This window comes from Monodon monoceros, unplaced genomic scaffold (genome assembly GCF_005190385.1).
Source record: "Monodon monoceros isolate NGI ecotype Baffin Bay Population unplaced genomic scaffold, NGI_Narwhal_1 Super_Scaffold_1, whole genome shotgun sequence".
Classification (NCBI taxonomy): Eukaryota; Metazoa; Chordata; class Mammalia; order Artiodactyla; family Monodontidae; genus Monodon; species Monodon monoceros.
The window spans coordinates 77314387-77332383 of record NW_021703765.1 but is presented as its reverse complement, the minus strand read 5'-3'; the positions used below and the strand labels follow the sequence as shown (position 1 = coordinate 77332383).

General features: G+C 43.4%; 1 protein-coding gene across 1 annotated transcript in view; it reads right to left on the bottom strand.

The window, feature by feature from the left end:
- Nucleotides 1–879: 879 nt before the first annotated feature.
- Nucleotides 880–17997, bottom strand: part of TMEM233 (transmembrane protein 233) — a 39379-nt gene continuing 22261 nt past the window's right edge. The window contains exons 2-3 of the mRNA XM_029219956.1: nt 9810–9946; nt 880–1015 (exon numbers count right to left, since the gene is read on the bottom strand). Coding sequence (XP_029075789.1) covers nt 1009–1015; nt 9810–9946 — 144 coding nt within the window. The 3' untranslated portion in view covers nt 880–1008. The remainder of the gene's footprint in view (nt 1016–9809; nt 9947–17997) is intronic.

The following is a 17997-nucleotide window of genomic DNA, read 5'->3' as shown; positions in this document are numbered from 1 at the left end:
GCTTTAAATGACTTGAAAATTATCTTTGTGTACCACCAGCGGTATGTCTTGCACGCGGGGTTAGCGTCTTCTGGAAGGCAGAATAATGGTGGCCTTGTTAAACCAGTATAGTCACACATAAAGGGTTTACATTTGACAGAAAATAAGTACAGTGGGTGGCATTTCCAGGTGGCATCGAGGAAAATCAGAGGTCTTGCCTGAGACTTGCTAAAGAGAGAAGGAGGGGAGAGAGAGCTTGAATAAAAGCACATCCCATAAACCCAGCCAGTATATTCCCAAAACCGGGATGGGAAAGGTGGCCGTGTACCTAGAATTGACCACTAAGTACATTCTCAGAGTCTGAGTGAAAACTGTGGCTGTGGTCAAGTTCACCCAGGGTGGATGCAAGGAAGGGGTGGGTGGGAGGGAGTTACGAAAAGTGAGATCAAGACAGAAGACCAGAAAGCTCCTTCATCGAAGTCTTCAAAGATGGGATGGTGAACTCTGGGGAACTGAGGGAGGAGCTACTGAAGATTGAAGCGAAGCTACAACATGTAAAAATAAAAGGAAACAATCCACAAATTCAGCTCTATTTGATGCCTTTAAACATGCTACAAATGTGTTCAACATCGCAAACACCAGCATCCATTGCTCTTCCCAGAACCTCCCTCTCCTTCCGGATCTGGACCCCTCTCCCCCGTTAAAAGTAATAAGATTTTCTGAGGCTTATCTCTGGAGAAGAGGAAAGGACACATGGACACAATGGCTTTTGATAAACTGAAACAGTGAGACTTGATTTTCTTTCTTAAAAAAAAAACAACAAAACAATGACCCTGGCTGGCCTGGCTTTGCTGCCTGGTTTTCCTAAATTGTGGACATTTTTTTTTTTTTCTTTTCGTTTTTAGTTCATTTGCCAGGGAGAGTCCTGGAGGAAAAGATCTCACAGTCTGAAGTCAAGGATCCATTCCTCAGAAACTCCTTTGGGGTGTGTGTGGATGAGGTCCGTCCTCCATGCTGGCTGCTGGCTGCTCAGGCACTGTGTGTACAAGAGATAAAGTGAGGGGTGTGGGGTGGAGGGGGGAGGGAGGAGGGAGGGAGGAGGGAGGGGAGGGAAGAAGGGGAAAGAATGATGGGATGGAGGGAGGGAGAGCGGGGAAGGGAAATGGGGTGGGGTATGGGAGGGAGGGAGACGAGAGGGCGAGGGAGGGGAGGTAGGGAGGAGGAGGGGTGGAGGGGGATGGGTTCGGGATCTTGTGGAGAGAAGGGGAGGGGAGGGAGGGAGAGAGAGGGGAGACGGGAGGGAGGGGAGCGGGGAGATGGGAGGGACGAAGGGGAGGAGGGAGCAGAAGGGAGGAGAGAGAAGGGTGAGGGAGATGAGGGATGAGAGGGATCGGGAGGGAGAGAGGGAGGGAGGAGCGATGGGAAGGAGGGAGGAAGGGAGGGCGGGGGGGAGGGAGGGAGGGGAGAGAGGGAGGAGAGAGGGAGGGAGGGAGGGGGGAGGGGGAGGGGGGAGGGGGGAGGGGGGAGGGAGGAGGGCGGGAGGGAGGGACGAGAGGGAGAGAGAGTGAGAGAGGGAGAGAGGGAGAGATGGGGAGAGAGGGAAGAAGGGAGAGGGAGGAGGGGGAGGGAGCAGAGCCTGTCCCGAGGGCTTCCGTTGCTTTAAACGTACTCTAATTCAACCAGTGCTGGGTGTGGACGGCATGGTCTGCCGCACCTGTTGAGTCTAGCACTGGCTTTCTTTTGAAACATTTTATTTGGAAACATGTTATGTTTTAGGTGTGGCACATGCAGAAAAACCCAAACGATACAGATGTAGGCATACTCATGGTTCGTGAGTCTTTCTGAATCTTATTCTCCTCCTCAAGGGTTAGTAGCACTGTTAGCATTTGGGGTGCATCCTCCAGGCATTTCCCTCTACATTTAAATCCATAAATATTCACTTAGAAATTCATTGTGTGTGTGCATGTGCGTGTGCATTTATTTATTTAAACTCATTCATTCATTTATTCAATGAATATTTATATGCCAGGCACTGCTCTAGGTGCTGGTGTTAATAACAGTACCCAGCAGTTACTACCATGCGCCCGGCACTGTGCTTTATACAGTTTAGTCTTCACAGCCCTATGAGGTAGGTACTGTTTTATCTTCATTTTATAGATGAGACAACTGAGGCACAGACTGGTTAAAAGACGTGCCCAAAGGCACACTACTACTTAGACTTAAACCTTAATGGTCTAGCTTCACGGGAAGCACCCTTAAGTGTTATGCTCCATTGTTATGGGCAATGACAGAAATGAAATGAAAATGTTCCTGGAGTTTTCATTCCAGTAGGAGGAAACAGACCATTTAATATATATATAAAATATATTTTTTATATATTTATATAAAAATTATATGCATATATAAAACTTGTCAGGGAGAAGTAAATACTAGGAAGAAAAGTAAAGTTGGTTAAGGGGACACAGAGAAGAGACGTGGGGCTGTGGGTGCTATTTTAGAGAAGTTGGTCAGGGGTAGCCTCTCTTCTAAGTAACATATGAGCAAGCATCTCAAGGAGAGATGGGAACAAGCCATGTGAATATTGGGAGGAAGACAATTCTAGGTAGACAATTCTAGGTAGAGGGGCCAGCAAGTGCAAAGGCCCTGCGGCATACTTCTGTTGCTCAAAGAAGAGAGAGGAATTCAATGTAGCTGAAGTGGAGGAGTGAGGGGGAGAGTCCTGGGAGATGAGGATGGAGAAGCAGCCACCAGATCCTCTGGGGCCTTATAAAGCCACAGTAAGGAAGATACTTCCATGTTTAAACTGCAGTGTATTATTCCATCCTATGAATGAACCACTGTGTATTTAACCATTTTCCTGCTGATGGACATTCAGGTTGTTTCAAGCTTTCCCCTATTTCGAACGGAGCTTCAATGAACATCATTGCACATCCTTGATTCTCATCCCTAGGCTGCAGGTCAGAATCATCTGTAGGGCCCTAAAACCTACCAATGCCCTGCCCTTTCACTGGAGATTCTAACTTAACTGGTCCAGGGTGCGCCCTGGGCATTGGTGATTTTAATGTGTAGGGAGGAGAACTACTGCTTTACATGCCTTTTTGTGACGCTGAAAAGCAGAGTTGCTGGGTGGGCGGGCACATAAATTTTAAAGTTTAATAGATACAACCAAACTGATCTCCCAAAAGACTGTCCCAATTTACTGTTCCACCGACAGTGTGGTATCCAATTCTTCACACTCTCACCCACCTTGACATTATCCATCTTTTAAATTGTTTCAATCTGGCAGACAGAAAAAAAAATTATATATATATATATATATATATATATATATATGAGTATTTTGTTGTTGCTTTAATTTGTGTTGCCCTGGTTACTGAAGAGGTTGAACATCTTTTTCTTTCCTTTATAAAAATGTCTTTCTTTTAAAAACATTTCTTTATTTTTTTGAACATCTTTTTCATGTTTATTCTGATTTTTTTCATCAATGTCCCACCAGCTTACAAACTTTTCAAAGCAAAAATCTGTCCATTATTAATGACTTAGGTCTTACTTGTCTTTACTGCAACTCATCTGAACCAACAAAGAAAGCCCTTCTGATCTTCTGGAATGTTCCCCATTTTTCATCATGGAATCATAAAAATTCTCTGAAGACACATCCTGCACGAAACAATCACCAAGAAGCCTCACACCAGCCAATAATACAGGGAATAAGAGAGATTTGCTTTTATGTTTTTGCAGGACCAAGTCCTTGCTTCTTATCCCCCTTGAGATGTAGGCTTAAGTGTATATGTAAGTAAGTATATGCCTACTTCCCTTCTAATGCAAAGGGAGGATATTTTGAGGTCAGGAAAGGACCTTTCCAGTCTGTGAGACGGAAGCTTTGCCGTACAGAATGCGTTAACATCTACTAACTCTGAACCTACTAATGGGAGAGAGTCGTGGGATCCTTAAATTTAGAAGTCAAGTTCTTCCTTAATGGAACTCTGGAACATGAAGTCTCTTATTGCTAAGAACGACAAACAAACATTTTTAATACGTGGTGGGAGCGTGCCTAGCTGTTTAGGTACCTACAAGAACACCCAGAGATGTAAGGTCAGTGGAATTGCAATGTATGTGCATTTACAGAAATCAACTATGCATGTTCCTCAAAGAGAAAAAAGCAACCGTTTAAATGGAGCTTCTGGCCAGCAGGTCGCTCGACACTTATGAATATGAATGGATACAGGGCTCCCACTGAGCTCGGGGCGTGGTTCCAGTGTTTAAACATACAACACAAACATCTCTGCTCCATGTGTCACAGGTGAGGCCTGTGCTTTGTGAAACATGACTACAACAACCTCACTTGCTTGAATCCTCAGACACCAGCAGAAAGTAAAACTCTGTATACTTGCTGACGTAGGCTGGGCAGGTGAAGAAGCGGGATCAAGAACTAGACAGCTGCAGTATTTAAACGTCTCACCTCTGTGATCCATTCCTCCACTTTCCCTAGTAACCTGCGGGCAGCGGACTTTATAACTGCAAGAGACTGCAAGTTTCTGATTCCATTTGGACCAGAACACTTCTCTTCTGATGGCTCAGCATTCTATCCCAAACTGTTGACTATTTTAGTTCAATGATTCCCAGTTCTAACAGATCGCATGTCATGCAACTCTTTCTTTGCTCTAAGCACCATGTGGCTCACACAGACAACCTGTAAAATTAGGACGACTGATGGAAAAAGAGATCATATTTAGGGTTACCAGAGGCAAGGGTTAGGGGGAGGGAGAGTTGGATGAAGGTGGTCAAAAGGTACAAACTTCTAGTTATAAGATAAATGAGTGCTAGGGATGTGATGTACGATGTGATAAATATAATGAGTGCTGCCGTACGTTACATATAAGAGTGGTTAAGACAGCAAATCCCAAGAGTTCTCATCACAAGGAAGAATATTTTTTTCTATTTCTTTAATTTTGTATTTACATGAACTGATAGATGTTCACTAAACTTACTGTGGTCACCATTTCATGGTGTATGTAAGTTAAGTCATTACGCTGGACACCTTAAACTTACACAGCGCTATATGTCAATTATATCTTGATAAGACTGGGAGGAAAAAAATTAGGATGGATGAGACTTTTTTATGAGTTTGGGTGAAGAGACTATCACGACCTGAGTCTATTCTGAGAAAACAAACTACCCGAGATTCCAGTCACTTGAGGGACAAGAGACTGGTTACAGTTTTCTTAATAAGGATAAGGGATACTTTTTTGAAAGGCAGAACTTCACCATTTTTAAAAGGCAATAGGTGACTTCAGACAGTTTTTTTTAATGAAACGCAGAAAACTGACATATTCAAACCTTTCGGGCTTATCTCTAGGGTAGTTCTTCTCTAAAGTCAGATTTTCCCAGCCCCTCCAAGGAAGTCCTTGCTGCCTTTTAGATTGCTACGAAAGAGCCTCTCTCTGCGGGTCCGCCTCCTAGGCTGTAAACTGACTCCCATCCTTGGCCTTGAGTTAGATATAACATGTTAGGATGACAAGTTTGCTGAGGTAAATGAAAACTGACCACTCTGTTAACGGCTGGCTACTGTTAGTGCCTCTGCCTTTTAGATTTGGGAGGGAGAAAGTTCGGTGCGTTCTGATCACCTGCACCAGAGCCCTAGGGCAGGAGAGGGGAGCTTGGAAATGCAGATTCTTGGTCCTCGCTTCTGGCTTTGTGAGTTGGAATCCTTTGAGGTAGGGCTCCGACGATGTCCACCTCTTTTAAAACTCCCCAGGTAACTCTTCTGCAGCCCAAAGCTTGGGAACCTCTGCCTTAGCAATTCCACATTGCCATTCAGTTCCTGCATTAAGCCAGGCTGGGAAATTTTATTTCAAAGGATTACTGAGAAATCGGCCTTGTTACTGGTCTTAACGGAAGATAGAATTGATTTCATTCACTGAGGCCTAGTTTCTTGCTGTCTCTTACACACACACACACACACACACACACACACACACACACACCCCAAAGCCTTTAAATTTGAGTGTCTCCATGGGATTCTAACTCTGGAAGACATTTTTGCTTTCTTTGATAACACGGAAGAAAAAGTATCTAAAAGGAAGCTGACCATACAGATGCGGGGAAAATTCTATCCTCACTTTATAGAGAGGGAAATTGAGGCACAGAGAGTTTCATGACACGTCCGGGTGGTCTGGGTGGTAGAACTAGGATTTGAATCCTGCTGCGGGCCAGGCTCTAAAAGCTGTGAAACACTTCCCCTCAGGGAGAAGGGGTGGAGAGGGGACTTCCTCTCCTGTCCTTTACTACTACTAACAAAGCCTCAATCACAAGCATACAAACATCAATGCTTTGTCTCCAGATAGAAACATTTATATTAAGAATGGAGAAAGTCCCCATACATGAAGACTTCTGCGTCCCTAGTAAAACTTCTTGCATGGTGTCTAATAGGCAAACTGAACTCTGAAAGCCAAACTGTCCCCCGGAGACTGCAAAGTAGCTAATGTCCAGGCTGCAGGTGCGATTTTTGTTTTGGGCCCTCACCACGTGTTTAAACGATGTGAACTGGTTGTCAAAATCTAAAAATCTGGCTTCCCTGGTGACGCAGTGGTTGAGAGTCCGCCTGCCGATGCAGGGGACACGGGTTTGTGCCCCGGTCTGGGAAGACCCCACATGTCGCGGAGCGGCTGGGCCCGTGAGCCATGGCCAGTGAGCCTGCGCGTCCGGAGCCTGTGCTCCACAACGGGAGAGGCCACAACAGTGAGAGGCCTGCGTACCGCAAGAAAAAAAAAAAAAATCTAAAAATCAGGAGATTTTAAATGAAGACCGAGCTTTTCAATGTCTTCTGGAAAATGGGCCCATGAGATCTGCATTCCAAGCGGTGACAAGTAGCCGGAGCAGAGTGGTGGCTGCTCCCTATAAACTGCACTCTCTCCTCGCGCCACCGCCCCCACTGCTACCTACTGTCCTGCGACCAAGCTGCTTCATGCGTGGACATTCCCTGCCTAACCCCTGCAGCCCTTTGATTTTGCTACCCTGGGCCCTAACTCATCACATTCTTGTGGTAGGTTGGAACCTCACTGCACCAGCACCATATAAATAATTCTAGAGTTAGCCACAAGGTGAGCGCCGTCCACTGGCCTTTGTTATCGGATGTACTAGAAAGGACGTGCTAGCTTAGAGGCTGTGTGGTGTTTGGCTGAGGACAGTTTCCAGAGCCAGATTATGCCGGGCTTAACACCCGCCTTTACAACTTATTAGCTGTGAGACAGCAGGCAAGTCACTTCACTTCTCTGAGCCTCAGTTTCTTCATCTGTAAAAATGGGGATAATACTACCTACTTCATGGGGGTGCTGTGAGGACTCGGTGAGGGTTAATTCATATAAGAGCTTAGAACAGTATCTGGCATATGGTAAGTTCTATGTCAGGGTCAGCTGCTATTATTATAACCACTTAGCTCAAACACCGATCTGGGCAGTATGTATTTTCACAGGTCCCCAGGAGTCAGGCCAGGACTTGGCCTCGTTCCCCTGGAACACCGTCCTTTGAGCTCGGCTCATATGTACAAAGCCTTGAACTGTATTTAGTAGCATTTTAATCTCTGACGTCCTCCCCCAGCCATGTTGATAACCGTAGTAATAATAGAATAGATGGTTTGTATTTTTTCTTTACTACTAAGGAACAGATGCCAACCTATACACATTCTCATTAGCCTTCACAACAGCTTTATTAAATGGGCACTACTGTAATCCCCAGGTGACAGAGGAAGAAACTGAAGTTGAGAAAGGTAAGCAGTTGGCTGATGGTCCCACCGTAAGTAAGTGGTAAAGGGGGTACTTGTGTCCAGGAAGTCTGGTCCCAAACCCGCACCATTAGCTCCACAGCTCACAGCCCTGTGCTCACACACGTGTACAAGCACATTACGCTTTCCTTAAGAGGAAAGTTGGTGTGTTCACATCTATCTTTCAACTGTCTTTTCCTTCATAAGCCAACATCATCAATTTGCCATCTTGCAGGCAAGAAAGTTTGAGGTTCCTTTGATATTTTAGTGTCCTTTTCTCCTCTCTTTGGCCAAAGCCATCTATTTTTTTCCTTTATGACTCTTTGTATTTTGACATCTCCCCCCTCCATCCAACTGCCCGATTGCTCATGGATTTGGCTTGCCTGTTAGGAAGCTGACCTACTGTGACATCCACTACACTCTTGGTTGCCAAGGTGGGGTTGGCTGACCTGGCAGGCTAAAGGGTGTGCCGCTCCTCTCTTATCCACCCAGTGGGCCCTTCCTGAAACCAAGTCAGAAAGACTGATCTTCTCAGCTTGAGGGAAATGGTGTAGGAGGAACAGTGCTGCTCTGACAGAAGAGTGAAAGGATTTCTGAGTTCTTATCTGTTTTGCTAGGAGTTACGCAGTGAGACAGAGATGAATATGTACTTGCCATTTCCAGGTCTTGGTTGTCCATCACACTACCTTGCCCTCTGGCAAACCTCTGATGGAAAGTATCATTGATTCTAGCAGAGGGAGCCCATCTCAGCTGGTTGGAGAAATCAGAATAAATTTGTCCAAATCCAGAGAGAAACATCAACAGCACCCATCTCTTTATGAGATGAGAGCTCACTGAAAATACCAAACATCTGTGGAGACCCTTCTGCTCTTAAACTAAGAACAGTTAGGCTAGTTGGATGCAATGTCATGTAGCAAATCATTTAGCAGATTAGATGCTAAGGCAGAGCAAGTAATAACCTAAATATTCCACTTACTGCCCTACAGTTCTCACTCTCTTACAGTTTGGTCGGACTATGTGACTGCTGTTAGCCAATCAGTTATGAGCCTAAGTGACATGTGTCACTCCAGGGCTGAGGCAATGAAAACTCACGTGGGATTCTCTGGTTTTCCTGTCCCCTGTCTTAACTTGAGAAGCCCTCATGCTCTAGATCAGAGGTTGGAGAACTATGGCCCATGGGCCAGCTCCCTGTTTTTATAAATAAAGTTTTATCGAACACAGCCACACCCATCCATTTACAGATTGGATATGGCTGCTTCTGTGCTAAAATGGCAGAGCTAAGTAGTTGCAACTGAGATGCTGACAGTGGCCTAAAATATTTACTATCTAGCCCTTTAAAGGAAAAGTTTGTTGACTCCTGTTTTAGATAGAGCAGCTATAAGATGGTGGAGTTTCAGATAGCCTGGACCCTGAGTGACTGTGTGGAAGAGAGACCTTCCGCAAACCTACAAGGCCCATGGAACAGCAGTGAGGAAAAATCAAAACCCTTTTGTTTGGGATTGTTTGTTACTAAGCACAATCTAACCTATCCTAGTTGATTCCAGTGGACATTCAAGAAAAGGCATTTTAGGGGACTTCCCTGGTGGTCCAGTGGCTAAGACTCCATGTTCCCAATGCAGGGGGCCTGGGTTCCATCCCTGGTCGGGGAACTAGATCACACATGCTGCATCTAAGAGATCACATGCCACAACTAAAGATCCCGCATGCCGCAACTAAAAGATCCCACATGCCACAACTAAGAGTTCACATGCCATAACTAAAGATCCTGCATGCTGCAACTAAAAGATCACGCATACCGCAGCTAAAGATCCCACATGCTGCAACTAAGAGTTCACATGCCATAACTAAAGATCCTGCATGCTGCAACTAAAAGATCCCACATGCTGCAACTAAGAGCTCACATGCCATAACTAAAGATCCTGCATGCTGCAACTAAAAGATCCCGCATGCCGCAGCTAAAGATCCCACGTGCCGCAACTAAGACCTGGTGCAGCCAAATATATAAATTAAAAAAAATAAAACAAAAAAGAAAAGACATTTTACATTGGGAGGGATTAAAAAGCCTACTTACTTTCGTGCGAAGTGAACTGCACAAGAAATAGCAATGATGAGAAGGCCAATAATGATGGAGGCGAAGGCCACCCACTTGGCATTCCTCCCAAGCCGCTTGGATCCTTCGATGTCTCCATCATTGTAGCTGTTCAGAGACTGGAGGACACAAGGGAAGAGCTGGTGATGACAACCCACAGGGAAAGATATGGCTTCCCAGGCTGATCTGAGCAGGTGGCACGGTTACCACTTCCTCCAGGGAGTCTTCCTTGAACTCCCAGTCTGAGTTAACTTCCTCTTCTGTATTTCCTGATTACTTTCGTCTTAATACTTACCGTAGCATATTGAACAGACTGATTTGGCCTCTCCCATTAAGTGCTTTGTGGGCAGGGACCATTCCTTCTTGTTCAGCACAGTATACCGGTGCCCAGTGCAATATCTGTCATGTAGAAGATGCGCGATAAATATCTGTGTGATGAAAGGATGAATGGGTATATCTGTCTCATCCACTAGAAGAGGGGTTTGCAAACTATGGCCCATAGGCCAAATCCAGCCTGCTGTTTTTATAAACAAAGTCTGTATGGAATGCAGTCACAACCACTTGTTTACTATTGTCTGTAGCTGCTTTTATGTTACAACAATGGAGTTGAGTAGCTGGGACAGAGAGCATACTGTCTACCAAATCCTAAAATATTTACTAGTTGGCCTACGACAGAAAAAGATTGCCCGTTCCTACACAAGAAGGTCAGGGACATTGGCTGAACTGTTCACCTCTTTGCCCAAGCCAAGCTGCCATTCATCTGGCACCTACTCATACAGCTTTCCCAGCTGTTAAAATATTGGAATACTTTCGTACTGGTTGGTAAATAGCAGCTACCCGTCCCCAATGTCCCAGCCATCCTGGCCTCTCCTCTGAGTTACCCCAGGCTTCCCCATGATCCAGCAACTGCAGGGTATCAATGGGCTCAGCAGATTACCCTTGTGCAAAGGCCCAGAATCAGATTCTGTGCCCCTTTGAGCAATGTCTGGGCCATTGCAGGGACTCAAGAAATATGTATTGGCTGAATGCGTGAATGAATACATCCATTTCCCTACAGAATATGAGTTCATTGAAGGCATCTTGGAGTCCCAGGCAAAGTAGAGGTGCTCAGAGAATCCTTGCTGCTGAGCTGGAGGCCAGATGCCATTCTTCTCTCTTGTAATAAGCTCTCTTTATCGTAACTCCCATTGCTGAGAATTCCCCAAAAGTCATGCTGCAGCCCAAATAAGACTGGAAATATGCATTTATAAGTTGGGGACAGAGTGACCTGATCCATGCCGTGAACTGTAGGTTTCCGTGGGAACTCTATTCTTGATCCTGAAAGCTCAGCACTTCAGTAATAATCACCCTTCTTCATCGACTCTTAAGGGGAATGAGGCACATGCAGACAATTACAAGCCAGAGAAGTACCCAGTATACCACAGAGCTTTCTGCTTCCAGGACCTTCCATTAATTCTTGGACCCGGCCACCTTAGTCAGCAACAGGCTGGGAGACTCGCCTTTCCCAGGGAGTCTTGCTTTTAGGCCTCTTGTGTGAATGGGAGAGAACTTGCAACGATGCCAGGGACTGCCAGCAGGGTGAGCTCCAGAATTCTGTACGCTGAATTCTTGGAGTTCTTAACTCTGGGTGCCCATTAGAAACACTTGGATAGTATATTTTAAACAAATACAGATAGCTGGGCCCTATTCTGCAGAGACTCTGATTTAACTGGTGCAGGAACCAGACACCAGTTTTTCAAAAATTGTGGTGAAATGTACCTAACATAAAATTTACCATTTTTGGTGTACAGTTCAGTGGCACTAAGCACACTCACAGTGTTGTGCAAACATCACCATAATCAATCGTCTCAAACGAAAACTCTGCACTCAATTCAACACCTACTCCTCATTCTTCCCACCCTCCAGCCCCTGGCAACCGGCATTTTATGTTGTCTCTATAGATCTGACTATGCTAGGGACATTATACGAGTGGAATCATAGAATATTTGTCTTTTTATGCTTATTTCAATTAGCATAATGTCCTCAAGGTTCATCCATGTGGTAGCATGTGTCAGAATTTCCTTCCTTTTTAAGGCTAACATTCCGTTTTATGGATAGAGCACATTTTGTTTATTTACTTATTCATTGATGGATACTTGGGTTGCTGCCACAGTATTTGGCAGTCTCAGGATTGAAAAGCTTTGGTCTAGAGAGCTATCCTTAATATCCTGCAAGGTCAAGATGCTTACCACCTTAAGATTTAACCCAAGGAAGTGTGTCACAGAGTATGGGCTCTAAACGCAGAGAGGTCTGAGTTCAAATTCCATGTCTTATCAGCTGTGAGAATTAGAGCAAATTATCAAGCTTTCTAAGCCTTGGTGTCCTCATCTGTAAGTTGGGAGCAACAGTAATAACACCTCCTTCATATGAGAGGTGCTAATGAGTTAATGCAGGCAAAGTGGTTAGCATCAGTCCAGGACATAATATATGCTCAATACGTGTTACCTTTTATTGTGAATTGCCACTGCCTGTTTTATTCTTCTTCTAAAGCTGAGATCCTTGGTGTGCGATAGAATCATCTGGGCTACTTATCAGAATTACAGGTGATCAATCTCTACCCCTTGACAGAACAGAATCTGGGGACCCAAGTTTGGGAAACTTTGTTTTAGAGTCTTCACAATCAAAGTCAGTGCATAGAATCCTAGAACCCCAAATTGTGAGTTCATGATCAGTTTAAAATTATGTAGATTCAGACCCTCCCAAAATGATCATTATTCTATCATGCTACCTTGGAAAACCCAGTTTTCAGATTAGTTCTGGTGATGTTTGTGTTTTGCTGCAACCAGAGAAAAAATAATGAGACACCCCCCGCCAATCTCCCCACAAACATTGTCAACTCTTGGCTGTTTGGATGAAAAACCAGTTTCATGTTCTCAACAGCAGTGACAACGGAAGTGGGAAGAACAGCCAATGTGTGCCATGTTGAAGGGTACGTCTACATCTTTGCATTGCCCATGAGCACAGGTGAGATGGGGGCTACCCAGGCCACTTGACTTGTCTGCTGCAGGTCAGAAGAGTCATGCTGGTGCCTGGTTAAGGGGGATGTGAGTGCAAGACATGAGCAAATCCTGCCCAACCTCCATCACCTGTTGCCAGTCTGGCATCCTGTATGTGACCCTCCTCCCTGCAATTCACCATCCCTCTGGGGCTCATAAGGGAGATGTTGAGTCATTCCACGAATGGGTCCATGGTTAGCTTGAAAAACAGATGAAAAGCCTCTTTCAGTATTAACTGTGGACTCTTTTCTCCCCAGGAGTCCTCTAATGAATCCGTTTCTTCCTCTGGTTCTTGAAGAAGGGGCTGCCCATGGGTAAATCTGCTGGGTAGATGTAAGGATATGGGGGGAGGGATGAGGGTGAGATATTTTAGAACTCCCAGATTTCTACTCTAAAGGACTTCACTGGTGTGGGGCTTGGGCTTCAGGGTCATCAACTAACAATGAAGCAGGAAAGGATTAATTACCCCCCCTCCCCAATTCATTGGCTGTAATTCTTTTCTCTCCCAACTGGAATTGCATATTAAGTGTCTCCTGGCAGATGCTACAGACTGAAGTGGTAGAAATGGCTTTTAGAGAAAATGCATGGTTTATAAATCTTTTTCTGAAGAGCTTAAAAAGCAAACTATCCCATCTGCTGTGGAAGAACTAGAAAGAAACAAGGGATGGCTTCAATATTTAAAATTTATATGATCTTCTTAGTTCTTTCACAAATTATGAATGAAATTTGTGAACATGTAAAGCATTCAAATGCTACAGAAACATATGCAGTAAATAGTAAGCTCTTCTCCCAATTCTATTTCCCAAAGATAACAGTGTGGTATGTTTGCTTCTAGATTTTTTTCCCATGAATAATATGAAAGGAAAACAACTGACACTTTCTCCTGTTTTCATTATCACTAAGCACATCATGTATCACAGTCATGAGAAAGAAATAGTAATTTGTATCCTGAGATTAAACCAAGAACAACAGGTTAGTCTATCTAGCCCGCATCCCTCTGATATTGAAACCTTGAGTGTTTCCCCTAAGTCTTGGCAAAGAATTTCATCCTTGCCTTTTGCTATGTGGATGCCTAAACACAGGTCACTTCTTTTGTGGATATGTAATCTTTTGAGAAAGATACTGTTCTGCTTTACTTTTTAATCACGAACAGATTAATGTAAAACTTGGTAACCTTGGCAATTTTGCATTTGTTTCCTTTACATACTTGTGCTGTGCTTTTTATTCGGCTGGCTGGTCATTTTGAGGCTGGACTTCCTTATATTTCTTTTCAAATAAAATTTTTTCTTTTCTAGTTGCTTTGGACTCTGAGTTTTTCTTTGACAAAATGATAGTAACAGATAACATTTATTGAGCATTTATTATGTACCAGACACTGTGTTAAATACTTTTCAAGGGTTATCTCATTAGTCCTCATAACAACCCAGTGAGGCAGATGCTTTGTTTTCATTTTACTGATGGGAAAATTGAGGCACAGAGAAGTTATGATTTGCCCAAAGTCACGTAGCTAGTTTGGTTCTCTCTCTCTCTCTCAGAGCTTTTCATTTTTTCCTTTTCCTCTTAGTTAAAAATGTGAATAGTATTATACTATACTTGTTCTGAAAGTTGCTTTTTTCCACTTGTTATAGGGTGGGTGGCTTTCCAAGCTAGTGCTTCTGGGTCTATCTCATTCCTGTTTTCTTTCTCCAGTCATGATTTAAAGTATATTGATAAACTCCCTAATGTTGCATTATCCTTGATTCTTGGGGAAAATCTTAGTTTGTCATGATGCATTTTTGGTGGGTAACTTTTTGTTTTCAAACAACTTCAAACTTTCAGAAAAGTTGCAAGTATAGTTGTCTCATTCTTTTTAATGGGTTTGTAGTAGTCACTTAAATGGTCACACCTCACCAAAAGACATTTCAGTTATTTAAAGTTTGTGGCAGTTACATGATATGCTGCAGTGGACACCCTCATTCATATTTTTTGTACACATTTGAGCCTCTTTGGATGGATTCCTAGAAACGGGATTACAGAGTCAAAGGGTAGATGTATTTACATTTGGAGACATAGTCAAATCGCATTGCAAAAAAGCTATATAAATTTATATTCCCACTAACAGTATTTAAGTGTCCTTTCCTCCACAACCTTGCTAACACTGTATATTATCAATCTATTTTTGCCATTTTAACAGGTGAAAAAGAATCTCTAAATAACATTTCTTGATTAATAATGAAACTAAGTCAAATTCACACTTCCACTCAAATGTCACCTCCTGAGAGAGGCCTTCTCAGATGAGTTTATTTAAAACTCTCCCTGGTGACTAATACAGTGCCTGGAGATCAGTAAATACTTGTTGAATTAACAAATATATGTATGGATGTTTATTTGTCAAATGTATTTCTTCTTGATGAATTTTATACTTGTATCTTTTGTCTAGTTTTCTATTGGTTTGTCTTCTTATTGATTTGCAGGAGCTTTTTATATATTATAGGTCAGCAGTGTACAAAAGAAATATAATGGGGGCCACATATGTAATTTAAAATTTGCTGGTAGCCACATTAAAAAGGCAAACTTGGGCTTCCCTGGTGGCGCAGTAGTTGAGAGTCCGCCTGCCAGTGCAGGGGACACGGGTTTGTGCCCCGGTCCGGGAAGATCCCACATGCTGTGGAGCGGCTGGGTCCGTGAGCCATGGCCGCTGAGCCTGAGCGTTCAGAGCCTGTGCTCTGCAACAGGAGAGGCCACAACAGTGAGAGGCCCGCGTACCGCAAAAAAAAAAAAGACAAACTTAACTTTAATAATATATATTTTATTTAACCCAACATGTCCAAACTATTATCATTAAAAACTACGGCACTATTTCAAATACTCAATAGTCACATGGCTAGTGGCAACTCTATGAATAGCACAGAAGATAATATACATTAATCTGTTAGGTGTGCTGCAAAATTTTCTCCCAGTTTCTCCTGTTCTATTGTCTTTTTCCCTAAATTATAACTTTTATTTATTTATTTTTTAAACATATATTTTAAATTAATTATTTATTTATTTTTTGTTTATTTTTGGCTGCGTGGGTCTTCGTTGCTGCGCGCAGGCTTCCTCTAGTTGCAGCGAGCAGGGGCCACTCTTCGCTGCAGCGGGCGGCCGTCTCATTGCAAGGGCCTCTCTTGTTGTGGAGCATGGGCTCTAGTCATGAGGGCTTCCGTAGTTGTGGCACACTGGCTCAGTAGCTGTGGCACATGGGTTCTAGAGTGCAGGCTCAGTAGTTGTGGTGCACGGGCTTAGCTGCACCGTGACATGTGCAATCTTCCCAGACCAGGGCTTGAACCCGTGTCCCCTGCATCGGCAGCAGGATTCTTAACCACTGCGCTACCAGGGAAGTCTCATAACTTTTATTTTGATGTAGTTTAAGTTTCACAAAAAGTTACAAAGATAATACCAAGAGTTCCCATGTACCTTCCACCAAGCTTCCCCTAATGATGATATATATATATATATTTTTTAATAAATTTATTTATTTACTTTTGGCTGCATTGGGTCTTCTTTGCTACATGCGGGCTTTCTCTAGTTGCAGCGAGCAGGGGCTACTCTTTGTTGCGGTGCGCGGGTTTCTCATTGCGGTGGCTTCTCTTGTGGAGCACAGGCTCTAGGCGTGCGGGCTTCAGTAGTTATGGCACATGGACTCAGTAGTTGTGGCTCGAGAGCTCTAGAGAGCAGGGTCAGTAGTTGTGGTGCACGGGCTTAGTTGCTCCTCAGCATGTGGGATCTTCCCAGACAAGGGTTCGAACCCATGTCCCCTGCATTGGCAGGTGGATTCTTAACCATTGTGCCACTGGCGAAGTCCCCAATGATAATATTTTAAGTAACCATAGTACTTGGTCAAAACCAGGAAATTGACATTGGTATGATATTATTAACTCAGTTATAGACCTTATTCAGATTTCACCAGTTTTGACGTGTACTCCTTTTTTTGTGTGTTTGTGTGTGTGTGTGTGTGTGTGTATTGTTCTATGAAATTTTGTCCCATGTGGATTGGAGTGACCATCACCACAAAGGAATTCTCTCATGGAAGGTGTGGAGAAAAGGGAATCCTCCTGCATTGTTGGTGGAAATGTAAGTTGGTATAGCCACTATGGAAAACAGTATGGAGGTTCCTCAGAAAACTAAAAATGGAATTACCATATGGTCTAGCAATCCCACTCCTGGGCATATATCCAGACAAAACTATAATTCCAAAAAGATACATGCACCACTCCTATATTCATAGCAGCAGCACTATTCACAACAGCCAAGACATAGAAACAACCTAAATGTCCATCGACAGATGAATGGATAAAGATGTGGCATACACACACACAGACACACACACACACACACACACACACACACAATGGAATATTACTCAGCCATAAGAAAGAACAAAATAATGCCATTTGCAGCAACATGGATGGACCTAGAGATTATCATACTAAGTGAAGTAAGTCAGAAAGAGAAAGACAAATACCATGTGATATCACTTATATGTGTTATCTAAAATATGACACAAATGAACCTATCTATGAAGTAGAAACAGACTCACAGACATAGAGAACAGACTGTGGTTGCAAAGGGGGAAGGGGTTTGGAGAGGGATGGAGTGAGAGGTTGGGGTTAGCAGATGTGAGCTATTATACATAGAATGGATAAACAACAGGGTCCTACTGTATAGAACAGGGAACTATATTCAATATCCCATGATAAACCATAATGGAAAAGAATATAAAAAAAGAATGTATATATATGTATGCGTGTGTATATATATATATATATATATAACTGAATCACTTTGCTGTACAGCAGAAATTAACACAACATTCTAAATCAACTATACTTCAACTAAAAAAAAAGAAATTCTCTCATGTTACTCTTTGTAAGTCACACCCTCTCTCCATGTCCATGTTCATTGTCTTTTAACTTAGATTTGTGGCATTTGGATATTGCCCAGAGTTCCTTTCCAAGCTGTGAGACTTCCTCATAATTTCATAAACCGATGACCCTTATTTTAAGGTGCTAGATAGCAATTCGCTGTCTCTGTTCACTCTGCAAAGTATGTTAGAAAGAACCTTTAGAGGGACTTCCCTGGTGGTGCAGTGGTTAAGAATCCACCTGCCAATGCAG